Source organism: Punica granatum, chromosome 5, assembly GCF_007655135.1.
Source record: "Punica granatum isolate Tunisia-2019 chromosome 5, ASM765513v2, whole genome shotgun sequence".
Lineage (NCBI taxonomy): Eukaryota > Viridiplantae > Streptophyta > Magnoliopsida > Myrtales > Lythraceae > Punica > Punica granatum.
Genome location: NC_045131.1, coordinates 30,191,169 through 30,218,182, shown reverse-complemented (window position 1 = coordinate 30,218,182; position 27,014 = coordinate 30,191,169). Strand labels below are relative to the sequence as shown.

The 27,014-nt window shown below is 36.8% G+C and overlaps 2 protein-coding genes across 3 annotated transcripts; one reads left to right on the top strand and one right to left on the bottom strand.

The window, feature by feature from the left end:
• The first annotated feature begins 7,608 nt into the window (after positions 1-7,608).
• On the top strand, positions 7,609-10,561 carry LOC116209251 (probable carboxylesterase SOBER1-like). The gene is made up of 6 exons (XM_031542841.1): positions 7,609-7,922; positions 8,266-8,318; positions 9,450-9,573; positions 9,654-9,775; positions 9,947-10,054; positions 10,158-10,561. The coding sequence occupies exons 1-6, from the start codon at positions 7,646-7,648 to the stop codon at positions 10,245-10,247; spliced, it is 774 nt and encodes a 257-aa protein (XP_031398701.1). The 5' UTR covers positions 7,609-7,645; the 3' UTR covers positions 10,248-10,561.
• A 239-nt stretch (positions 10,562-10,800) lies between these two features.
• Positions 10,801-13,827, bottom strand: LOC116209250 (serine/threonine/tyrosine-protein kinase HT1). Of its 2 annotated transcripts, XM_031542840.1 has the most exons (4): positions 13,193-13,825; positions 12,625-13,012; positions 11,612-12,067; positions 10,801-11,358 (listed from the first exon to the last, which is right to left on the bottom strand). In XM_031542840.1, the coding sequence occupies exons 2-4, from the start codon at positions 12,943-12,945 to the stop codon at positions 11,110-11,112; spliced, it is 1,026 nt and encodes a 341-aa protein (XP_031398700.1). In that variant the 5' UTR covers positions 12,946-13,012; positions 13,193-13,825; the 3' UTR covers positions 10,801-11,109. The 2 variants fall into 2 exon arrangements, with proteins under 2 accessions (XP_031398700.1, XP_031398699.1); XM_031542839.1 differs by having other exon boundaries at positions 12,625-13,827.
• Positions 13,828-27,014: the final 13,187 nt, after the last annotated feature.

The following is a 27,014-nucleotide window of genomic DNA, read 5'->3' as shown; positions in this document are numbered from 1 at the left end:
TATAATTTAACTATGAAGCAAGTAACATATTTTAACAAGGTATTAAATTGCCAAACTGGCATAATATGTTTCGTTAAAATCAACTAATTAATGAGTACCACAAATGTACTTATAAATGATTAGGAGAACGGGAACTGTTTAATGTCTTGCAAGATTAACACGAAATTAGATAACTTCGAACAAAACAAAATAAACTTTGCAAAAGAATTTTTTCTTTTTATCTCTATATATAAATATATAATATAAAAATACATAAGTTACTTAATGAAGAAGTAAATCTTATAATAATAATAATAATTTATTAATAATATAATAAAAATAACATAATAATTAATAATAATAAGGGTAAATTGCACTGGTAGTTCAAAAAGTTTTACAAATGTTTCAATGTGGTACAAAAAGTTTTTTTTGCTACTTGATGGTACAAAATGTTTCGAAGTTGTTTCAGTATAATACAAACCGTCATCTCGCTATTGACGCCGTCAAGTCGTCATTTACAAAATCTGTAAATTTTGCGCCATTATGTAACTTACATAAAACATTTTGTACTATTAAATTACAACTTCAAAACATTTTGCACTATCATGTGACGTCCCACAAAAACTGATTTTGCACTATTAGAGTTGATTTGACCGCGTCAATGGCGAGATGACGGTTTGTACTATATTGAAACAACTTTGAAACATTTTGTACCATCAAGTTGCAAAAAAAACTTTTTGTACCATATTGAAACATTTGTAAAAAAATTTCTGCCACCAATGCAATTTACCCTAATAATAAAATACAAAAGGTGATATGACAGTATATTTAATTACTCATATAATATTAATAATATAATAGTATATTTATTTATTCATGATGAAGTAAATAATATTAATATATACATTCACCTTTTTTAAAAAAAAAATCCATATAAATAATAAATTTGAATTTATTTTGTCACATTAATTTATTATGAAGTAAGTTTCTGTTAACTATGAAAAATTTACAAGATGAGTCTTATTTGAATCCTTCATTCAATTTTATATGGTGGTTGGTAAAGTATTTAAATTATATGGATGCTATCTATGGATTTTGAATGAGCCAACAATAATATGAGTGAAACAAGAAAAATTACATGCGTCTGAATATAACAGCAACATAAAAAATGAGATAATCCATGAGTGCATAAGTTGAACTTAATATGTTTCAATAAATTCAACTAGCATAATCTGTTTTATGTGCACTTAGCAATATGGTACCTCAATTTTCTGATATGAAATAAAGTCATGTATGTCGCATGTCTATATAGAGCATCAATCAAGCAAGTTGAGAATAAAAGTTGTTCGTTATTTGTTTCTTCAATCGAGCTACTTTTTTGCTGGATACTTAGAAATTAATTATTATAATTAAGATAGAACTCTAAAAAAGCTCGGGGTTTCGTATCCAAAAAAAATTCTAAAGATTAATCACAAAAATAATTAATTCCACCAACTAAACAACAGGGGGCTTTGGATCGTGAATAAATCGAGACTTTTTCAGAAAAATTCCAACTTTTCCGTTCATTTTCAGGTGTTACCTTGGGTGAAAAGCTTTTTCCTGTTAGTAATTTTTCGGCCATAGAGGCGGGAAAAGCCCCACATATTCACTCACATAATTAAATTAAATATTACATTATTACTCACTTTTCTTACAATTTATTGCACTTGTCAAACACAATAATCTCACATTTCTTCTTATATATATATACTGTGTATATTCTATTTATTAATTTTCCCTGTACCATGCACGTGCAACCCCACTAGTATATTGTATATGCTTTTGCATATTTTCGTGAGATACTTTCTTTTATAATACTAGCACGCGTGCTCGCATAAATAAATAAATATATATATATAGATACATATAAAGGATATTTGAAACATAAATTTTTTTGGAGCAGATGGGGAAGTATCGTAAATCTGTCACATGGTGATTTATCAAATACGAAGAACGAAATATATATTTATGATAAATCAATGTCACTGAATATGTCTCAAGTCTCAACTTGTTTCTCCACAAAACTGTTTTATTTTATTTGTCCATTTATGAATTTATGGTTTTCTTTCTTTTCCACATTTTTTATGTGCGAAACAACCTATAACTAGTAATTGAAAAGTCGTTTGGTGATTAAATATTTCACATATTTGGTTGAAGGACACATATCCATATGCAACGTCTTTTCATTATATATTATCCATATATTTACGTGAGATGTAATATTAGCACGCGCTTAAGATATTAATCGAAACTCATTAAATTTTAAGATATCATGGTACACATTAAAAAATACTGAACTTATTAGAGGACAACACCATACATCAATCAATAATTCAAAAGATTATGTACGCTGACAATCCAATTTTGCTCCATTCATCATCCGCACAATTTCCTCTTAAGCCGTCGACATGATCACCTCGGCCTCATTCTAGGGGTTAGTTCCGGCATTCTTTCGACTTCTCACAACCTCTGGAGTAACGGTTCGCAGGCGGCCCCACACATGGCTTGTTGGTCCTTCCACCACAGCTGGCGATATCGCGCCTGATCGCGCCGTAGCCAATCGTCCTGCCTGACTGCGCCGAACAAAGAGGGGCTACCATGAGGGCCACGATGCACAATATTATTACGATCTTGGACGCATTAGCCATGGTTTGGTCAATAAGGATTTTTAACGAGGAAATGAACAAAGCGGTAGAGGCAGCGGCGAATGGAGCACTGGCCGTGGTGGGATGGGGAGGGGGAACGTGCTATATATAGTGGATGAAGGTGGGAGGATGGGTGGCTACCATGGCTAGGCCCTCTTTTAGGTGAAGTGCCACCAGGTCTTTCTTCCGAGGATAATGGTTGAACCAGAAACTGCTAAGAAAATTTAGAAAGGCTTGGCTAATGGCTGGCAATAGTTTCGGAAAAATTAGGACAACCGAGGAACTTTAATCCTCGTTCCTGTTTCAAAGTTCCTGCCAAAATAAACAAAAATAAAACTAGAAAAGAAAAGAGTTTACCAAAAGTACGAAAAAGCAATACCAATAATTTTTATTGAATTATTTTATTTTATTTTCCTAGCTTTTAGTAAAATGAGAGAAAACTATTAATAGTTTCCCTAATTTTTGAAAGCTCAAAGGCCCCGACTAATACAGTTCGAGTTTGATCGGTCCACTAGGGGTGGAGCTCATCCAATCGCAGATTTTCTGCATTTACAATGACTCGAACTCGAGATATTGTTTAACCGAAATAAGTAATGAACCGTTTGAACCAACCCATGTTGGTGTTACTAGCTTCTTTTAATATTTTATCAATGTATGAAAAGAAATATCAAAGAAAATGGCTTACTATTTAGCTTTTCTTTTCAATAAAAATGCAAGGTGTAATTCCAGCTTGTTAACGAAAATTAATCTTCGATCAGGTACTAATCTGGCGTTGGTACTGATGAACTTGGATATTGTTAACGAAGATTAATTTTCAAGTTCATGTATTTCAAGTAAAGTGTACTCACTAAAAACGGCAGTTTATTAGTTGCAATTTATATCTTGATTATAATTTATTTCGCTTACTTTTACATTTAGAGATTTAAATATATTTTTTTGGTTACAAACTCAAGTCCTAGTACAATGAAAGAGAAATCATAAATAACTAATAAAGAGGCGCGGATAGTTCCACTAGATATCGAATATGCGACCTCTACAATACAAGAAAGCGGTCAAATAGAGACGAAAATTTGAGATGACCACGGATCCGTCTCAAACTAAGACATAATTTGAGACGGAAAATGTTGTCTCCGTGATAAGAAAGGAATTTGCTGTCTCATAATTCGTCTTAAATCATGAGACGAACGCCGGGATGACCGCTTCCATCTATGCATAAGGAGAGACGGGGGTGTCTGTCTCGATGTGCGTCTCACGCTATCTGAGGATGAAAAAGTCCATCCACATTCCCATCTCTAGCTTGAGATGGATGGAGAGACGGATTAGTCCGTCTCGTTACTCGTCAAGACTAGTCCTTCCGTCCCAATACGTGTTGCAACTTTGAGATGGAAATTTCTGTCTCAAAGTCGTCTTTGTCTATCTGATATAAATAGGAACAAAATCGTGCAGCATCTAATTCGTTTCACAGAAATATACTTTTTGCTTAAATAAGAATAACTAGTGCACCCCGAAACATTATATAAGGTTTCAATATTCTTCTCTGATCCAAAGATCCAGGAGGCCTCAAACTTCTCCAATCGAAGGATTACCCAAGATATTCAGTCACTAATCTCTCATTCTAAGGTTCTATTCTTTATCCATTCATCATCTTCATATACATGCAACAGCAAGCCTAATTTGACTGATCAGTATATGATTCCTCCAATTGTCATTTGTTTATTTCGTAGAGGTTGAAGCAGCATCTCTGACTAATGAATTATTGGTCATCGAGCTTAAGAATTTTGACATCATTACCTTGGCTAAAAAGATTTTTTTTTTGTTTTTTGCTTTCTCATCATAATTAAAAAAGCCATCGCAAAATTATCTATTCCATGAAAGAAATCGCCCATATACATTTGTATAAAATCAAATCAAACATTGAAATGTATCATGCGTTGAAACGATTGTCTTTGTCAATTTTTATTTGGGCTTTCCTTCCTTTGAAGTAATACTAGAGGTAGTTTGGGCCTTAGTTCTTCGCCCAGGCCCTAGCTTTTATACAAGTCATTGTACAGGGTTTTTAGTCGTAATAATTCTCTAGTATTTTGTTTTTTTGTGAAATTTCATTGGGTTTATAAGTGATTGGGCTCATCTCCGATCCAAAAACTTGAGCTGATAGATTGTGATACCCAGTTTTTTATAAACCCATTAGATTTGTTTTAGTTTTTTCGTGTGGGATCTTTTACTTTCAACACCTGCCCTTCCATTGTGGCTTTGACATTTACCTACACGTGTCACATGGACTAGAACAATTCGCCCTCAAGAACTAACTACGATCCGGGATTGGACTTCCGTGCTCAGGAGAAAGGGGGACAACAATTAACAATAAGGCTACGCTTGGGCCGGACTAAAATGAGGTGGGTTTATCTCCGCACAAGATTTCAAAGAGACCACGAATTCAAACATGGGGGCACTTCGATTGCCCATCGACAAAGAGACATTTCAAATGGCATGATATGAATCCACACACATGCGCGAGGAAGTATTACCCGCTTTGATACCATGTAAAATTTCACTGGGCTTATAAGCGATTGGACCCACCTCTGACCAAAAAACTTGAATTGATAGATTGTGGTACCCAATCTCTTATAAATCCATTAGATTCTTCTTAATTTTTCCGTGTGGGATTTTTTACTCTCACATTTTTAATTCTCTATGAGGCCTCAAACTTCTCCAATCAAAGGATTACCACAAGTCAGTAATCCCCCGTTCTGAGGTTCTATTCTTTATTCGTTAATCATCTTCATATACATGTGGAAATTTAAAGTAATAATTCAAAATTACAGATGAATGTGATAATAAATGTATAGGAATATATGCATTGATTTGTTGTTCTCACATCAAGTTTTGGATGATATTGACACCCGGTGGACATACCAGTACTACATGTATGAATCATGATGTGTAATGGAATATTATTTGATGTATGATAATGTATTTGCAACCACATTGTCATGTAAAGATGATGTATAATATCACTCGGTGCATTTGATATGAATTAACTATGGGCGAATATATATAAATAGCGTGGAAGTTAATTGCTGGCTTGCTGACTTGTCTCGTGGATTTCAAGAGGACGTGGATGCTATGAGGAGGCATGTGGATGAGATCAATGCATCCATGAGAGCCCAGGTCCCGTATGAGAGAAATCTTAGTACCTCCTCGGATCGAGAGTTACGGCGTGAGCTGAAGGCAATGAGGAGGAGCAACAAGTCTTGCAAGAAAACTATAGCAGAACATAGCATAATGCCCAGTCGACAGGAGAAGATGTTCAAAACACTCTCGAAATCCTTGGACTGGCTGGTGAAGAGGCAACATGATTCAGAGCCACCAATGAGGAACCATTACTCCTAGGAGGATCCCCTCCAAGATGCTCAGGGCGACGACGATGATGATCGAGATGATGATGGAGTGAGTGCTACTGATGATGATGATGGAGTGGGTGCTACTGACGATGGAGGTGATGGCTCAGATAGTGATGAGTCGATGGAGGACTCCGAGTAGGTGTTTTGAGTCGTTATATGGCTCGGTCTATTAGTCTTTTTCGATTAGTGACGTTTTTTTCTGGTTTAAGTTTTTTGAGACTCGTTTTGTTGAGACCCGATGTTGGATAATTTCTTTTGTAGAACGGTTAAGGATATCTTATGGGTTATATATTTATGATGATTATGGTTTTTGGAATTTTGGTTTGCAGTTGAATGCGAGAGCTGTATTTATGGTTGTGCGTATGTTTTCGATCATTGAAGGTTTGCTTCGTTGTTTCATGACAAGCTTATTAGAGATCTTTTTATATCATAGTGACGGCATTTTTGGTTTATAGATTTGTCTCTACTTTGAGAAGGAAAGCTTCCTCTCTGATTTCGTCCCAGCTTTGCCTCTGTCTCCTCTCCTCCCTCTCCCTCTTCCTCCCTTCCACATTCTCCCTCTTCTTCACCACCATCAGCTACTATGTCTTCTGAACTTCTCTTCCACATTCTCCCTCTCCTTCACCACCATCAGCATCATCAGCGTCCGTGTGTATTCTTGCCACGGCATCATCAGTGTCTGTGTGTATTCCAGCATCGTCGAGAAACATTGCATATATTCTTGCACGTGATGATACAGCATTCCCTTAAGCTTTTCTATCCTGTAACTGCCCATCATGGAAAATTGTATTGCATGTATTCTTCTGTCGGATGATTTCAGAGCAGAGGATTCAGCCTGCATATAAACATATTTTAAAACCATTTGCTGCAATAGAGGTGCTGCCCAAACTGCCCATTATCGGTTTGCAAGAGCTAGGAGAAAGAAATTGCTTGATTCAAGGAGGGAGGGGAGAAGGCTCCTCCAAGTGTTCAGGTAGCATTTGCAATGAATATATCGATATGCCTTGCCAAGTTATGTACATTTGTGTTCTTCATATGGATGCACCATGGACTCTCAACAGAAGCAGCATTTATGGTTGTGTGACGTAGAGGTTACCAACACAATTTCCCCAATTGCTTTGTTGGACAGAACTTGAAGGAGAAGCATTAGCTGGAGCTAACGAGTACCGTCTTACGAGAGCTCGAAGGATGCAGATCCTTCGTGGTAATGTAAACTTTGCGATCCTTCATCACCACTAGAGTTTGGAAACTTTGCCATATATATCGCAATCAGACGCGTCAACCAGTTATGAATTTCTTTGCGATCGCTCTTCAGCCAAAAAGAAATGCGGGCTTACTTCATTGAAAATCTGCATTATTGGAAGTCCTACGTGTAGATGGAGGACTTGAATGTAGAAATTTAAAGTTTAGGGCCACCATCCACAAATAGGCAAATATCGGAACGGAACTGTTATTGGGCAGGGCCCGGGTCAATTTTTTCGGCCCAATGGCATTATCGTCATTTTGCGCCTGGCGTGCTGATGCTGGGCTCGGTCGCCGGAGCAGTAGAACAAAACTGTGGACTTCCATGGCGGAAGGGAAATGAAGAAGCCGATCGTTCTCTTCATAGTCGCCATTAACGCCGCCGTCCTCCTTACATTTCTCTCCCGAAATAACCCATCATCGCCTTCTCCGCGACCTCGCGCTGCAGCCAGTTCTAGCTCCATCTCCATGGCTCGAAGCTTCATACTGTGGCTCCACGGGTTAGGCGACTCCGGCCCCGCGAATGAGCCCATCAAGACCCTCTTCACTTCCCCTGAGTTCAGAACCACCAAATGGTCCTTCCCCTCCGCCCCTTCCAGCCCTGTCACCTGTAACTGTAAGCTCCTTTTGTTGGGTCTGCGTGTAATAATGCTTTTAAATTGATGGTCTTTGCTGATTGCTAGATACAAATTGATGATCAGAAAACGGATTTGTCAGTATCAGTTAGCGGAGACATTTGAGTTGCAGAGTCGATCAAGAAATGGGATTTCAGCGTGGGATGATGAGGGTCTAGTTCAAATTTCATTGCTTTTGATGGTATAAGTGGTCGCAAGTTTTTTGCTTCGATAATGTGGAATGTGGGATGTGAATGGATTTGCTTCGATTGCTTGGCACATGGATAATGTTCTCAACGTGACAGGCTGAGATTACGGTCTCATATGATGTCTCCCTTCTTGCAGATGGGGCTGTCATGCCGTCGTGGTTTGATATTCATGAGATTCCGGTGACTGCTGTAAGTCATAACTCTGACCTCCCCAATAACGATTCGGACATTATGTACTATGTTCTGTCGTTCGGTTCTCAGTATTTTGTCACACTCGGTATTGAGTTTTTGTAGTTTGCAGCCTTATGAGAAACATCTAGTTGACTATCAACTGTGGATACTGGATAGGACTCCTTCACAGTTGGCTCTGAGTTGCACCTAATGCCGCTTAACGACCATAATTCGCATAGTATGTTCAGCTAGTGTTGTGAAAGTCCTTAAAATTGCATACACTGTGGAAGTCAGCTGTTGTCCAAAAAAATCTCAGATTCTCAGGACATCATGCAACAGACAATGATCATTTACAGATCATGCAACGTACAAATAGGCCACTAAAATCCGTCATATTTTCTAAAAGATGATCCTGTCTGTCATTGAGCTTACAGCACCAGCAGGTCCAAATTCGATGGGCATTTGGTAGGGAGATACTTGCATGGACCCTCTAGCCAAGTAATCACAACTATTGATAATTCTGGAACTCCTGTTGTTAAACATGGAGCCTATAGGGACCAACAGTTGCAATTGATCCTGTCTATTTTTAGGAGTTTTCCATTTCTGCTGTCTTTGAGCTAACATTAAACATTCAGTGAAATGTTCACGCACTTGACAGGTGATGGCAGTTCGCCCTATCGGAAATAGATCGACTCCTGTAGTTAGAGATGTGGCTCACTGAATTTGTCGTGATATGAATTTCGAGTTGTCTCTGCATTATATTTCACTACCTTGATGCAGAACTCTGTTGTTATTGCTTGGTACAAGGCTTGTGCTAAATAGTTTTACCCACTAACAAGAATACTTCTTTAATGGGTGATACAGAGAGATTCTGTTTATGGTGCGAGGACAAGCACTTGCACTACCGTAGTCAGCATAACTTTTGCTTATCTGATTATAACTGTCCTTGTTATGACATGGATTAAAGTAGACCTCATTTTCCCTCTTGGATATTATAATGAACGTGCCTTTTGTAGCAATAATGCATTAGTAGATCTAGAACTTCAAATTCTACTCTTGGATGACTTTGTCGAGAGACTGTGCATCTGATGCTGGATCTATTTATTTTTTGGCGTGGATGATCTGAATAAGGAAACTTTTATTTTTCAGGATTCTCCCAAGGATGAAACTAGTCTGCTCAAAGCAGTCAAGAACGTGCATGCAATGATCGACAAAGAGATATCTGCTGGCGCAGATCCCAGCAACGTGTTTGTCTGCGGATTTAGTCAAGGAGGTCCTTGCTCTCACTCCTTCCATCTCTCTCTCTGTGCAAAAAATTACTTTTAGTTTATTAATATTTGCAAATGCATGCAGGAGCATTAACCTTGACCAGTGTCCTGCTTTACCCAAAAACCCTTGGCGGGGGTGCAGTTTTTAGCGGATGGGTTCCTTTTAATTCTTCCTTTCTCGAACAAATCTCCCCTGATGGGAGGAAGGTATATTGGACTTGGCTCTTTTCATCTACCTATTATTTCTATTACGAAGCTGTAGACATTGCACAATCTCGCCCTTACCTGTTCAATTAAAATCCATCATTCAGAGATATCCGTCACTTCAGTTCTGAAAGTTATTGAGGCTGGGTGTGCTTCTGTCTTACTTATTTGCAGACTCCCATATTGTGGTCACATGGGATGGCTGATAGGACAGTGCTGTTCGAAGCAGGGCAAGCGGGCCCTCCTTTCCTTGAAAAAGCAGGCGTGAGCTGCGAGTTTAAGGTAATCTAGGGATGCTTTCATGGAAGATGGAAAAAGCTCAGTCTTGATTCTTATTTGATTGGTTGTAGCTCATAAGGATTCATCTTGATGGAAAAAACTGCAGGCTTATCCTGGACTTGGCCATTCAATTAGCAATGAGGAACTTCGGTACTTGGAGTCATGGATTAAAGCTCGTATGCAGAGCTCTTCATAGCAGGCCCCATATTTACTAGATTACTACTGTTTCCACCCATATGGGCTATGCATGGAAATATTCTTGAAGCTATCACTTGATGAAATGAAAGATGGATTCAGCATTCTGGAAGTGTGTGTTATTGCCAGAGTAACTAGGGGAAAATGATTCCTTGTAAGCGAGCGTCACCATGTACCAATGAGTGTTTCAGATAGGCACTGTGATTTATTCCGTTCATGTTCATCTCAATACGGACAAATGTTTTGTCCTTTCCAATTTTCTTTTGGTCCCAAGTTCGTTTTCAAATAAAAATTCAAGAATCTCATTCTTCTCAAGGCACGCAACGTACAGATGCCATGGATGTGGAGAACTGCACGTTTGGGCCCTCCACTGGAGTAAAGCTTCCTTAAATGAAAAGATGGAGAAATGAGAATCCCCCATTGCACTCTGTTCCATAGATTCTTCATTCAATTAGAAGGACAATTGTTTACGATATTTTTATTTTGGTTTTAGAAACAGAAGACAAGCATTTCACTCAAACGAGAGAGAAGATATCATCAGAAGAAAGAAAGGCTCTTTCTAACATTTTCATCCATATACATCTTTGTCAACTGAAACAACGAATTTTCAACTCCATTCTCGATCGTTAACGAACGTTTACTGACAGAGTCGAACAATAATACTCTGAACATCTTGAACTACAGGACCAGTCAAATATTGGGTGTACCGATAGATGATATGTAACATGAGAAACTGTTTCGATGGCGCGCTATGACATAGTTATGTGGAACATATATGTGAGAATGGACCATGAAAAAATGTACAAAAATAATATCAGACTGATCTACCCCTATGAATGTTGAGGATCTTACACGAGTGTCTGTCAGGCCTGTACGGGGACAGAAGATCTCATGGATACGCAGTCCTTCAATCGATTCAAGATCACGTTTCGGCTCACTAGTGGTGAGTGGTGAGTCAAGGGAAGGCCTTCCTTGACGCATTCGTCGTACTTCTCAAGAGCTGCCACGATGTCACTGAAATCGGGCCGCTTTGCCGAGTTCGTCGCCCAACACCGCTTAATCAGGTGGGCCAGAGCAGGCTGGCAGCTCGCCGGAAGAGGCGGCCTCTCGTTCTGCCAAACGAAACAAGTTCAACTAATAGGCCGTTTGCAAGCCTTTAATTTGTCCAAACAGATTTCAGAAAAAAAAAAAAAAAAAAAAGATTGCATCTAGCCAATCACCGATGCATTAGTTCCTCATCATGAAATCACAAATAAGGTAATTCTATCAATTCGACACTAGGAGCACATACGACCTTCACAAATGAAGTAATAACATTGAATAAAAAAGGTTCAAATTAGCATTGGAATTTAGTTAATAACTAACCTTCTCCGCCACGGCGAAAGCGGCCTGAACGGGAGTCATTCCTTGGAACGGGAGCAGAGCGGTTGTGAGCTCCCACAGAACGATCCCAAAGCTGTAAACATCGACCTTCCTGGTGTAGGGCTTCTCCTTGATCATCTCGGGCGCCATCCACCGGTAAGTCCCCTTGTTGCCTTTGGTTTCCCTGCACTGCGTCTCCAGGCAGGACGTTCCGAAATCGGCCACTTTGACCCGCATCTCGTCGTTCAGGAGTAAGTTGTTCGATTTGAGGTCTCGGTGGATCACCCCTTGGGAGTGAAGGTACTCCATTCCCCGTGAGATGTCGAGAGCGAGCCTTAGGATCGTCTCGGTCGAAAGGGAGTAAGGCTCCTTCTTGTTGAGGTACATCCTTAGGTTTCCCTGAGACATGTACTCTGTGATGATGCAGTACACTGGTGGCTTCTTACATGCTGCAATGAACTGTTCAGTAGATGTTTCCATCAGGTCCTCCGCATATATATATACAGCTCTAATTCTACCGATGCTTCAAAAATGAATAAATAAATAAATAGCATAAGCACTCGAATTCCGAACTAATATGTTCAACAAAACCTCATGGTTTCAGGTTGAGAGTGAGCAGAACCCTTTCTCGAATAGATAAGATACATACCAAACCGATTCCGGGGCCAACTTAGAGAATGGACAGATACGAGATCAAATTCTATGACTATTTTAACCAGAAGTTAGAGAGCAGTTTAACCAGAAGTTATAGTGCAGCTGGTAAACTGCGTTGTTGGTGGACGGACTTAACCGGTAATATATATGGGTTCCCAAACCCCACTGAAAATACTTCACGGCCAGGTTAAGTAAATGCTCGAGTAGGGATTAATTTCGGGTTGGATAGGTTGTGGTCTCACCGAAAACATTCCCTCACTATTTAGCTTAAGCCAGTACAAGAGTACATGCAAACTACAAATGTCCGATCATAGATATCCTAAGCTGAAATTATTACACAACCAAATAAAGGAAAGACTTGCCTGCACAATGTTAGGATGAAGGAGACGTGAGAGGAAGGCAACTTCAGACTTGAACTGCTGCTCAAGTGAAGCTCTAGTCTCCTCCTTCTGGTTCGGGACACGAACCATCTTCACGGCGACGGCTCGCTGCTTATAAATCCCACGGTATATCCGGCTTTGGGCTCCAGAGGCAAACTTGTTCCCGATAAAGAGTTGGGAGAGATCGGCAGTCCACTCCTCCTGGTCCTCTTTAGAAGCCTCCCACGTCTCGACGTTCTCGGAGTCCAAGATCATCGACCATGACTCCAGGCTGTCGAACCTCTTCCTCTCCATGTTCTCCATGTCGGAGTTGAGGCGGGCTTTCGAAGACGAAGGAAGGGATGACGACAAGCGTTTGCTGCTCTTTGATCTTCGGAGACGAAACGGGTTGAAACACGATGAAGCCATTGAAGGAAGTGAGTGACAGATAAAGGACTTCTTCTTTCTTCTTCTTATATGTGTTGTGTTTACTTATTTGTTTGTCTTCCTCCTGAAAGTGTGGATTGATTTTAAGAAGTGCATGAACTGATTCAGAAACATGGATTCTTACTGATATTCATCAAGGCTAACCCGAGGGAGACATGAAACAGAAAAGACCCGTCAAAGATCAGGAGGAGAAAACAGAAGAAGAAGGCAGAGGACATGAAGGCAGAGACGAGCCATGGAGAAGAAGGATTAACGGAGCTCGGGGAAGAAGATGAAAACGGAGAAAATTAGTTTTGTCAACGAACTTCTTTTTCCTTTGTCTTTTGGCAGAAATTAAGGAGAGAAGATGGAAAGAAAGATAGGCTTTTGGCTTCTGATTTTCACAGGCTTGGCAGCAGAAAGACTAATTAGAGAGGCAGGAGAGGTTTCAGAGGAGTCTCGTGATAGCTTGGCACTAAAGGCAAAAGTGAAGGGTGAAGGGACACACCTTTTTTCTTTTCTCTTCTCCTTCTTCTTCTCCTCGTTCATTATTATCTTTGTTTCTCTCATTAAAATTATTTATTCGGTTTATGTTAACAGTTCAGGAACTCACTGAAAGCACTTCATAGTCAGAGCACGCATATTTAGTTATCCGCATGCAAAGATTCATGCTTACGAAAGCAAGTTTTATTAACGTTGTGGGATTCTACAGCGCAGTGTGTCTAGTCTTGATTGGAAAGTTGTATATCATAGTATATGTGTTTGTATCATGTATAATTTTCTTAATAAATTGAGTACACTACACGTCATGATCTCACTGAAAATTTATTATTCTTTTTTCTGTTTGAGTTTCTTTGTTGCATCATCCATTGGAGAAAGATTCATGACATATGAAGAAGTAAACGAGCAAAAGTGGGGTCATATTGCATTTATTTGGAAACTTGGGGTATATGCCAATAGAATTGGTTTATGTTTCTATAATGTTGTTATTGGCCAAAGCATCAGAGAAAAGAGGAAGACAGGAGTGGACAAGAGCCACCGAGCCGTCTGGTTCCAATTCATATTGCTCGGAAGATGTTTGTGGATATACCTTTCCTAATTCTATGAAAATGGAAAGATCGAATTTTGGTTCATACAAGCGGTCTGTGTATGCGTACGATGACTTTATGATTTTATACTCTGGCCGACGGACTTAACTTGGTATCAATTCTTACTTATTAACAGAAGATTCTGAATTACTTCATCTTCTAATAAGTTTGTACGATCAGAGATTTAACGTCGACCATGATTTGAATCTGTATGGCAACAATAACAGTCAAAGAAGTGCTTTGTGGATTCGCGCAGGTAAGTATCTAGGTGGGGGAGGGATGGGATGCTACATGTGAATTGGCATGCCCATGATGTTACATTGTGGGAGCTCATTAAATATTTTGGATATCAAAAAAAATATGCAATTTAATGATACCTACAAGTTGGTGCCGGATAGTGTTAATAAGAGACTGAGCAGCCTACAATATTGGACTCAAACCCTCCCGGCTTACCACGAAGATTTGGTGACCGAGAGATTAATGCTCAAGTTGATTGTTTTGCCATCGCAGATTCGAGCCGTGCGACCAAACTTGTCTATACGGGTGTTTACTTGAATCGAGAGTGTGCATGATGCCATTTCCTATCAATCCATTGGTGGTGGTCCTGGTGGATCACTTCTTACGAGAGTAGCTTGACTTGACACTAAAGAGTGATTCTCCCATAAATCGCGTATAAAATGATTCTTTATAGGGTTAATTGCGCTAGAGGTACAAAAAGTATGTAATATGTAATGATGTGGTACAAAATGTTTTAATTTGGTTTCAATCAAGTGCATTCCGTCAATTACCCTCTCACACCGTTAGCATTGTCCTGACGTGGCGCATTCTATGTGTCACCGTTGCCACGTAAACCAATCATAGCTCGCCACATCGTTAATAGAAATATAATCTGCAAAGCTAAAAAAATAGATAAAATAATAATAATGCAGAAGAAAGATCGAGAAGGAAAAGGGAGAGCAGCGATGCTGCCACCGTCCTGGTTGCCACCATCGAACCGGCTCTGGCGGTCTCCTCGCATTGACAAGCAGCTCGTTGTTGTCGCATCGTTGCACCGGTACCTCCTCCTTCCTATCTCTGGTACTTGCTACCCCTTGCACGAGATCAAATCCATGACCTCCTCTATCTTGGCTCTCTCCACTTGCAGCCCGAGCTCAAGACCATGGCACCGTCGAGAGTTTCCTCTCCTCCGCCGCTACAGGTTCCTGGGCTTCCCTATGGTCAGACACCAACCCAAGCTCAAGCATGCATCTCATCTCCGCCTGGACCCCCTCCCGGCTCCTTCCTCCTTCGATGGCATCAACGGTTGCAGCAGTCTGCCTCCTCCACCTCGATCTCGAGCCCTCAGCTCAGATTCCTAAAGGTCCACCACTCATCATTGCCCCACCTCCTCTACCTTCCAAGCCCACGAGCTCAATTCCCCTCTTCCGCCTCTTCTCATTCCTTTTCCCGCACCTTATTGTCTTCGTTCTCTTTTTCTTGCAGGTCCGGGATCCTACCATCTCGCCATCATGAGCTTCCCCTCTTCTGCTACTCTAGTCTTGAGTTGGGCTCTGCCTCGGTCGTGTTCAGCCCCCCTCAGACAAGGCCTCCACGATAAAGTTGAGTTTTTCAATCCTTCTCTCTTTTGCTATCCCCCTTTCCCTATTTTGCCTGCTTCCGCTCTCTCTCTCTTGCAGATCTCGGAGCTCCAGCGACCTCTATGGAAGCATGGGATCTGACCCGGAGCTACAGACCTGACATCTCTTTTTTCTTATGACTTGTTTGGTTTCATAGTAGGATTTTAAAATGGGTAAATTGCACCGGTAGTCCAAAATGTTTTACAAATGTTACATGATGGTCCAAAAAGTTTTTTTCGCTACATGATGGTACAAAATGTTTCAAAATTGTTTCATGATGGTACAAACCGTCAACTCGAGCTGACGCCGTTAACATTTTGCTGACGTGGCGCATCCTATGTGTCACTTTTGTTACGTGAAATCAATCATACTGTGTCACGTCATTTAAGACAAAATAAAATTTTAAAAAGTCCAAAAAAATTAAAAAAAAATTTAAAAAATACAAAAAAAGAGTAAAATTTTGAAAAAAAAAGAGTAAAATTTTGAAAAAAAATAAAAAAATATTTTAAAATTTTGAAAATTTTAAAATTATTTTTAAAAATTTAAATTTTTTTAATTTTTTTTTAAAAATAAAAAAATACAAAAAAGAGTAAAAATTTAGAAAAAAATTAAAAAATTCTTTTAAAATTTGAAATTTTTGAAATTTTTTTTAATTTTTAATTTTATAAAAATTTAAAATTTAATATTAAAATTTACCCTTTTTAAAAATAAAAAAAAATTATTTAAAAATTTAAAAAAAATTAATTTTTTTTAAATAATTTTAAAATTTTCAAAATTTTAAAATAATTTTTTTATTTTTTTTCTAAATTTTTACTCTTTTTTTGTATTTTTTTATATTTTTAAAAAAATTAAAAAAATTTAAATTTTTAAAAATAATTTTAAAATTTTCAAAATTTTCAAAATTTTAAAATATTTTTTATTTTTTAAAAAAAATTTTACTCTTTTTTTGTATTTTTTTAATTATTTTTTGTATTTTTTTGGACTTTTTAAAATTTTATTTTATTTTAAATGACGTGGTGCACTATGATTGGTTCCATGTAACAAAAGTGACACATAGGACGCGCCACGTCAGTAAAATGTTAACGGCGTCAGCTCGAGTTTACGATTTGTACCATCATGAAACAACTTTGAAACATTTTGTACCATCATGTAGCGAAAAAAACTTTTTGGACCATCATGTAACATTTGTAAAACATTTTGGACCACCGGTGCAATTTACCCTTTTAAAATCCTATTTTAACTTAATTCTACCCACAACAAAACAAAATAACTTATACAAAATCAAAGGGTTGGCCCCATTTATACCACTCTTTTTCCACAACAAAACAAAATAACTCATACAAAGTGAAAGGGTGCGTTCCATTTATACCACTCTTTTTCAAAATCAAAATCTAATTTTAAAATCCTACTTTGAAACCAAACGCAGCATTAATTTCTTTAATTTTTTTTTAAATTGTATAGTGGATATTGATTTTTTTTTATTTCTTTGAATTTTCTAAATTTTTTACATTTTTAATTTTTTTCTACATTTTTATTATTTTTTGGTATTTTTATTTGAATTTTTCATATTTCACCCTGCCATTAATGACGTGGTGAGCTATGATTGATTTACATGGCAACGGTGACACATAGGATGCGCCACGTCAGGACAATGCTATCGGTGTGGGAGGGCAATTGACGAAATGCACTTTATTGAAACCAAATTGAAACATTTTTTATCAAATCGTTAGGAAAAAAACATTTTGTACCACATCGTTACATATTACAAATTTTTGGTACCTCCGGTGCAATTAACTCTTCTTTATATTAGGATAATCGCAGAAGTTCATACAGAATTCTAATTGATATCATTGTGTTAGTTCAGTTAGTATAAGCAAATATTTTATAATGCCGTTATAGACAAAGATTTTTTTGCCAGTTATATAGTTGAACGATTGATGGCTTATGTGTACCATAGATACCAATACAAAACCATAAGTTGCTTTCACGTGTCATGGCCTTCGGGATTATGCATGTAGTTGATGCGTACAATTCAATTGGTACAAGCGCAACGACTTAAACAAGACACTTATTAACAGAAGCAGCTGGTTAGAGGACTCTTAAACCATACAAGGAGTACTCAGATGGTACTACAAGGAAAGTTATTTGGCCTTGTTCATCAACCGTTCATAAATTCTTCAGAATCGTTGGATTAATATGAGTATTTCTAAACGGTTCATGAATCGTACATGAATTAAATCATAGAATTGTTCGGTACTATAAAATTCCGAGTAATTTCTTGAGATAAGTGAAGATTTCGTTAATTAGGATTAAACACTTAAAAGCCATAGAGGCGCCTTTCACTTTCGTCAATAAGCAGTCGATTACTCAGCGAAAAAAAATAATTATTATAATTATAATGATAATAAGCAGTCGAGCCCAAGGCCTCGCTAATTGGACCGCTAAGGGCCTAACAAATGCACATGGGCTCCTGTCAACGGCCCAACACTTTCCCAGCCCCCACTTCTGTTTGTATAGTCAACAGGACAGGTTCATTTAGATAGATGGAGTTTCTCCGATCCCTTTAAGTATTCAGAAAAAAAATCGATACCATAAATAATTAACGAGGAGGAGGAAGCATTTTTAGTGTACGACCGTTGTGCGGACATAACCATCATATGTATGGAGCTTTTTATTGTCCGTCATGGGTACAATGCCCTCCCCTCTTCCTTTAGCAGGCTGATCCAACCGTTCCCGACCGGCGAAGCATCCGCCGAGGGATAATAGAATTTCACTTTTGCTTTGTCAACTAATGAGCAGATGAGCTTGAGCCCACAGGCTGAAGACTGTGGAGCCAGAAGCAGCTCTAATTGGGCCATAAAGGGCCTACTATAAAAATGAACATATAATTTCTTAGTAATTCCGATTTTTCCAAAGACGAAGGTATCCCCCCATATGCTCTTCTCAGCTGCTCTAACATACTTAACTTGCATTAAAAAGTTTCGAAGTTGAAATTAGCACGTTGTATAAAAATTATTAATTTGAACAGAAAAGGAGCGAAAAAATTAGGTAAAAGAAATTGGGTTTTTGTTTGTGGCAAAGCCGAGGATGTAATTTTGTTTTCCACCGACATGTATGCATGGGAGAAACACAAGGTCACCATCGATACCGGTATGTTGTCAATTATTCATCTTACATGATTCCTACACATGTACAACAAACATATAAATGTTCAATAGTATTTTTTTTATATTACTGTTTATATATTATTATTTTCTGTTTGGTTTTGTCATGTTTCCCTATATATTCCAAAATAAAATTAAATTCTTGGGACCATCTGATCTCTCACATAAAACACTCGGAGAAATTCAAATTGAATCCCCCAATTTCAAGAACTTTTAGATATATATATATATATATATATATGTATGTATGTATATTAAAGATTCCGATTCCATCGCCCGATTTTACAACACCCTCCAAGAAAATTCGAATGTGTGTGTACTCCTATCAAATCCCTTCTTTTGAATTTTTTGTACGTGGTTAGGTCAAAGTCATCTTTACGTGGTCGGCATCACGCCCTATAACTTAGATTTACTAGATCGGTCCTATTATGATTATAGTATTCACTGTACACAACTCGATCGATTTTCCTGGACTATATTCTTCTAGGACATTATTAGGCGTCGGTGCATATTCTATCAATCATATGCGAGCTCTCTAAAGAACAATTCTAGAGATATATTACATAGATACTTTTTAACACCCTTAATTAAAGTAAAAGTCAAGCCATTTTCTTATAATATATGTGCAAGTCCTTTTGTATATTCTAATTGCATGGAAACATAAATTATTAACTCCTCGTATTGAAAAAGTATAATCATGTGTTGCGGTCCTTGATTATTATAAAGGTTGGTGTTGCTGGAAGGCTACGTATCCTTGAATTGTTTTTAGCCAAGTTTAAGGAATGAAACAATATTTTATGTGGACTAATCTAATAACCTTTTGATAACGTGAAGAATTTTTTTTTTGTATATATAAACCATAAACTATTTATAATTTAATTATACAGAAATTAGACCATGCCGACGTTCATTGCATGTAATTAACAACAATTAACAAAACAAATATTATATATCACCCACCGTCTATGCTATGCTATGCTTCTTTTGATCTTATTGTATGTAGGGTTGTATATCTTTATTAGAAGGTTGATAAAGTAAAATTAATTAAATGGGAGACTATGAATTCTGCATGCATACATACATACACACACATATATATATATATATATAGGTTAATTGTACCGGCAGTCCAAAAAGTTTCATGAATGTTTAAGGTTGGTTCAAAATGTTTTTTTGGTAACTTGTCGGTATAAAAAATTTCAAAACCTTTTTCAATGTAGTGCATTCCGTTAATTGCCTCCGACGCCGTTAACATTTTACTAACATGTGGCGTCCTATGTGTCACTTTTATTTCGTGAAACAAATCATAGTGCATCATGTCATTTAAGATGATATAAAATCTGAAAAAGTCCAATAAAAATACATTAAAAAAAGTAAAAATTTAGAAAAAAAATTAAAATTTTTATTTTTATTTTTAAAAAACTTTTAAAATAATTTTTAAAATTTTTAATTTAAAATTATTTTTAAAAACTTAAAAAAAATTAAAAAAATATTATTTTTTCTATATTTTTATTGGACTTTTTTAGATTTTATGTCCTCTTAAATGACGTAGCGCACTATGATTAGTTCCACGTAACAAAAGTGACACATAGGACGCGCCACGTCAGTAAAATGTTAACGGCGTCAAGGGCAATTGACAAAATGCACTACATTGAAATGATTTTGAAACTTTTTATACCAACAAATTACCAAAAAAATATTTTGGACCAAACGATTCATGAAATTTTTTGGACCACCGGTGCAATTAACCATATATATATATATATGTATATAATTCCAAAGACCTAAATGATTACTTAATTATGACATTTAACTCAGTATTGGCTACTTAACAAATGGTTATGGATGCAACAGATATATAAAATGATGATGCTTCTACAGTGATCCAAGGTCACTGTAGAAGGATCACCGTAACACTCGTATCCCAGCCGTGTATGGCATGTGGGGCTAGCGTTCACTCACCATTCAACAACTGGGAGGGCAAGGTTATAGTAACCCCGGATTCTCTTCGAATTTCCCATAAAATGGTGTATATATTTATATATGTGCACACAAACTGTTAATACGTGTTGAGTTTCCATAGGAATTTTAAATTATCTTTCTTAAGAGTGCCTTTTCAAATTATTGCTGCCCATTCTTCTCACTTTATGTGTAAATATATATATATATATGTATGTATATCATTATGCACTAACTATTATCCACAAGCCTCCTAATTATATATTTTCTATATTTACAATACTCAAACTCAAAACTTTATTTTAAAAAAAAGTGTCAAACCACTTGAATCGACTTATTTTGATAAATAAATAAACGTGCATATATATATATATATATATTAGTATTAAAGAGAGATTATGTTTTTTTAATTATTATAAGATAGATTTATGAATCTAATATAATGAGATAGTAATCATAATAGCTAATAAAAGAGCACTAATAATACGCAATGATTATTTAATTTGAAAACCCTTGGTTATCAGACAAAAATGTGCACTACCGTGTTGACACTTTTTTTTGTGGCCATGATTAATCCAGTTTGAGACAGTTCGGTTCACTAAGGAATAAAGGTCTTCCAGTATGAATTTTTTCAATTCATAAGATTCGAATGCGTTATGCGTTTTTTTTTTTTTGAGAAATTAAAATTGTAAAAGATATTACTCCTATAATTCCAGAAGATCAAATATTTAATATTATTATCTCTCATAATAAGTGTACTTTTTGAGACTCGAATTTGCCTTACACTTAGTTTTGAAAGAGGGATTATGTTTCCGGTAACGCTTTCAATTAATAATGTCCGAAAATAATGGAGAGTCCTTTGGCGCAAAAGACAGCAATATGCATGGGGTCTCCCGCACTCACCTGATTGACCGAAAGCTATGATATCTTAATAAGTCAGAGAGGTTTCTTTAATTAGGATCCAAAACTTTCCTTTTAAATGCAATCAATTTTTTATTAAGGAAGCTGGGGATTTGTATGTATTTATGTATTTTTCTGTGGTCCCTTGATTATCAATATGTGATATCTAAGCAACGTTCTGTCACCTGGCTGATGGCCCATTACTATTACTATATATGTAAACATAATTAATAATTAAATGGGTGGAAATCCAATTCAATTGCTCCAAAAAAAAAATTCCTTTCATTATACCGACTCGAGGTCTGCTACTTTTATGGTTATTAGCCCATTCCTCTCCTTATATCAATCCGATTCGTAGTTTTTCATATTAGGTGTCAAGGTTTGGACTGCCGACGAATTTCTCGTTAATCAATTTTTTTGGTGTATAAACTAAAATGTTTTTAGAGAGTAAAAGAAGAAATTATTATGCAATTAATGTTCTCTCTCTTATTAGTGAGATTCTTGTTCCCCTATATTTTTCCTCCCAAATCTATTCCTAATTATTGCAAATGACATGCTCCACGCATGAACTTTGAATACTATATGGCTAATTGCACCGGCAAGCTCGACGAGTATAAGTGAAGCTAGTCAGAAAATCGGAAAAAGACTTGCTTCTAAACTTATGAACTATTCCGATAAGAAACTATTTAGAAAGTACATTGACACCTTACTATCAACCTCCAGTTCTACCCAGCAGTCATCGCTAAAAAAAAAGGATGATCAATATCATAATATTGGCTTTAAGATGACCTCACGCTTATTTTGAATAAACAACTTATTGATTTATAATGTGCCATCTAAAAAGATCATCATACTATATATAATTGCATTTTGTCAACAACTATGTATTTTCTTATGCAATTCATAGGATCGATAGATCTAACTCAATACCGATATATAGGCTTGTAAAGCATAACTGGCTTCACGAGAGTTGCATACTATTTCTAAACATGCTCTAAAAACAAAAGTCAAATTTATCCAATGGTGCGAAAATTGCATGTCATCCAATGTCATCTTAGGGGAACAAGAAGATTGTAAAGAGAATTAAATAATGACAACATTTTTTTATTTTTCTTTATAGAAAAAGCTAAAAAATACAGTTTTAACATTATTTTCACATCTTAACACTCTTTTTAAACTTAACACTTCATAGCACAAAATCGAATTTTCTTGTAATATCTAGCATGCCATTAGGGAATCATTAAAAATGCTTGCAGAAAGCTGAGTTGGCCGGAACGACGAGTCACCCCCCACACATAGACAATAAAAAAGTATAAAAATTAAAGAAACTAAAAAAATAAACAGGAAACCCAGCCACAAAGGTGGAGGACGAGGAGGAGATGGGGGTTCCCTAACGGCCGACGACTGGCCTTCATCCAGACAAGGTTGTCGGCAATCTCGTCTCGATTGGGAGAGGACGGAGAGGAATTCCTTCCCAATTTGCTCTCTCTCTCTTTTTCTTTTTTTCTCTTCAGAGAAAGATACTAATTAATTTACCGAAATTTTTTAAGGAACTTGTTTTTCAAGTAATGTATCTTTTAGAAATCGAATGGGTTAATTACATAAAAAAACACAACTTCTGCACTTTTTCCTAAATATAGCACACCTTCAAAAAATAGCACAAAAATGCATGATATTTGCATTATTTTTTCTAAATATTAGCATGACCCTTGCAGAGTAGCATATAAATCCACGACCTTTGCACTTTTTCTTAAATATATCACGACCTTTAAAAAATAGTATATAAATGTATGACTTTCAAATTTAACTGCGATTCTAGCACGACGTCAAATGTAAATATAATAATCAGAGGGAGTTAACGATGTAATGTAGCACAACATGATTGAATGAGTGGCACCTGGCACTATTAGCTCAATGTTAGATGTTATCGTTCAATTATGTGAAGTTTACTTGTCCAATCATGTTCTGTCACGTGACACCGCTAACTCCACGTTAGCTGTTATCATTACAATTTTTCTGAATAATTTACATTATGCTAAATGCGCAAGCTAAACCTAAAAGTCGTGCTATATTTATGAAAAATTGAAAATATCGTGCCTTTTTGTATTACTTTCTAAAGTTGTGCTATATTTAGAAAAAAAAATATAAATATCGTACTTTTCTATACTATTTTATAAAGGTTGTGCTATATTTAGAAAAAAAATATAAAGTTGTACTTTTTAAGGGTAATTAAGCCAAATCAAATTGTCTATTTATTAGTTTTTTTTGTTTTCGATCAAGCATTTCAAAAATGATTTTGGAAATTATTGAAATTTACATCAAGAAAATGAGAAGGAAGAAGGAAAGAAAACCATGCACATGATTGATGGGGACAGTGGATCTACCACTGGTGTTTTTTGGGGGAGGGGGGGTGGGGGCTTCGCAAGTCTAAATTCGAATTCAGTAAGCTCTAACTAAGAGTGGGTTGGGCCCCACGACACTTCCCACTTTTAGTTAAATAGAGGGCCCCCGACTCCCCGGAGGAGCATCGTAACCGTTGATTCAATCTCATCATTTTGGGAACAACGTAATCATGCGGCAGAGAAGATCCTCTGAGAGAGCATATCTTTGTAGTGGGGCCCGCTTTAACTACAGGTTTTTGATTGACGGTGACTGATCGACCAACCCAGCGTTAAACTCCCTTTGACGGGCTGTTCTACGCGGCACGATCGTCCTCGGTTTTTTGATTAAGATAACGGTTAATGATAATATTTTCCGACAATGGTTTGGTTGCAAGTGTAATCTTGTTTGTGTACGAGGCATTGGTTAGGAATTTTAATTATTTTAGCTAAAAAATTATTTTCTAATAAAATTAACGAACACATCCAAAAAGAGAAGCTTCTATTTTTCTCTCTTTTCAGTGATTTTACTTTTATTCTTATATATGATATTAAATTCCTACTGCACTTACGAGTAGATGAATTCATATCAAACTAAAAAATTTAAGCCGATTAATAATAGGTTCCAAAATATTGTACGAACTGAAGGATGTTCTTCTATATGGTCGGTCAAGATCATATTATACTATTCATCTTCTCGTATAATATACTTTTGAAGAATAGCACATCCTATGAATTTTGCTAAACACAATATGGAGCATTTAGCATATGATCAATATTATAAAATATTTGGACTTTCAATATAGTTTTTTCTTTAGACGGGTTGGTATGCATAATTATTTTCCATTACGACTAAATGTTTTTGTACGATGCATCTTCATGATATTGAGCAATCAAGCTAATAATCACAAAGATATGATGTCCAATCAAATAATGAATACCGAACTGAGACATTACAAACTTAGTGACCAGTTGGAATGGCTAACCAAAGAAGGATTTAATATGAAAACTCCTTTTCCGACATGGAAAAGCGATCTCGCTTCAATTGAGGATATCAGTTAATTTCAATCGAGTCATGGTTGACATCTCAACTGATTGCAAGGTAATTCTACAATCCAAAACCAAGCTATGGTTAGATGACTTTTACTATCGGAAGTCTTATTTCATGACTTTTCAACCCAAGCACGTGCACGACCATTATTTTCAATTATTGAATTCTCCCTTGAACCCCCCGAAAAGCTAATGTTTTTAAGGCAGAAAATTCAATACATTTTCAATCAGAAAGAAGCAAAAAAAAAAAAAATGGCATTTAGTTTTTATATTCTCTAATTTCGAAAATTAATATGCTCGTAATGAGAGGCATTGGATTCCGATAAAAGCAAGATCCGTGGAAGCCTTTCCCATTGGAATGGTATCTTACAATGGTACCATTGTACGTAATATATAATTAAAAAGTTACCGTATGAAAAGGGCTGCCTAAGATATGTTCCTTCCAAAATTCCATTTTGTCCCTCTCACCAAAGGAAAAATGGGTGAAAGAATAATATAGCCCGACCTGGAAGATTTATAAGGGTATATAGGTAAATCCATGCATATAAGAATAAAAAAAGTAAGTTATATATATATGGTAGATGATGGAGATTTGGTGCAGTGACAAAAAAAATACCGATTTAGATTTATGTCTTTTCGAATTTGATTTACGTCAGTGAAATTTTCATGTCTGTTTATTTGGTTTTTATTATTCTTTAATTAGGTTACGAGTTTTCGTCGTAATCGAAAAAGTCACTTAAAAAATGGCCTCGAGGACGCGATTTATTTTTGGGAAAAAAAATCCAGCTAATCTTATTGATAAAAGCTAATTTAGGATATGATATCATATCTCCTTTACTGCTGAATGGATATGATATATGATATCTCTTTGCATAAATGTTTAGATTGGTCACTCGTGAAAATGTCAGTCGAGAAAACTTCAAAAATGATTCTTCCCAGTAATAACGGCCTGCGAACTAACTAATGAATATTTCATTTTACAAATTCAAAGTCCATTGTTCATCCATTAACAAGCTCATTCATCCGTTAATATAATCCTGTTAGTAATAGAGAAAACCATCTACAGACGAAATAGCGAATTGCCGCTGTGATGTGTTCAACGAACAGACGAAAAACCACTCGTTGTTTCGCGTACGGTGTCACCAGCACCACAGACTAAATTATGAGCAGTCCATACCGAATATTTTCTCCAATTCACAAATGTAATGACTATAGATTAGCAAGGAAGCATATCAAACATTGTTAATTAGTGAATGTGAGTTTCATTTTTCCCCTCACATCTGGTATGTGCGAGCTTCGCTTGACTGCTTGACTAATGCTTGACTAATCTCCAAGACTAGTGAACATCAGGTGTGGCACGAAACGGATAATCAACCCAAAAACTCTTCAATACCTCCAAGAAATTTCAAATTCGAAATCGAATAAATACATGACATCTCTCTCAATCACTTAGATGAAACTATTGGAATTTTCATATTACATGCTAAGCGAGTGACAGTGTGAGTGAGTGGGGAAAGGGATCTGTCAAACACAGTGTTCCGCCATTACAAGACAGAGAGGGACAGTAACGTCATTATCACATTCCTCCGTGCCCTTTCTCGTCATTTCACAACCCCTCCTCCCTACCCTGACCGCCCACCTTTCCTCTCCCCTCGCCCTCCCCTCCTACTCTCACACTCTTCCCCCCCCCCCCCCCCCCGCTGTCTCTCTCTCTCTCTCAGCTCCTTCACCTCTCTCTCTCTTCCCCCAAAAACTCCATTTCTGTTCAGTCCCTTCGCTTTACTCTTCCGCGGTAGAGTGACGGCGGCGAGC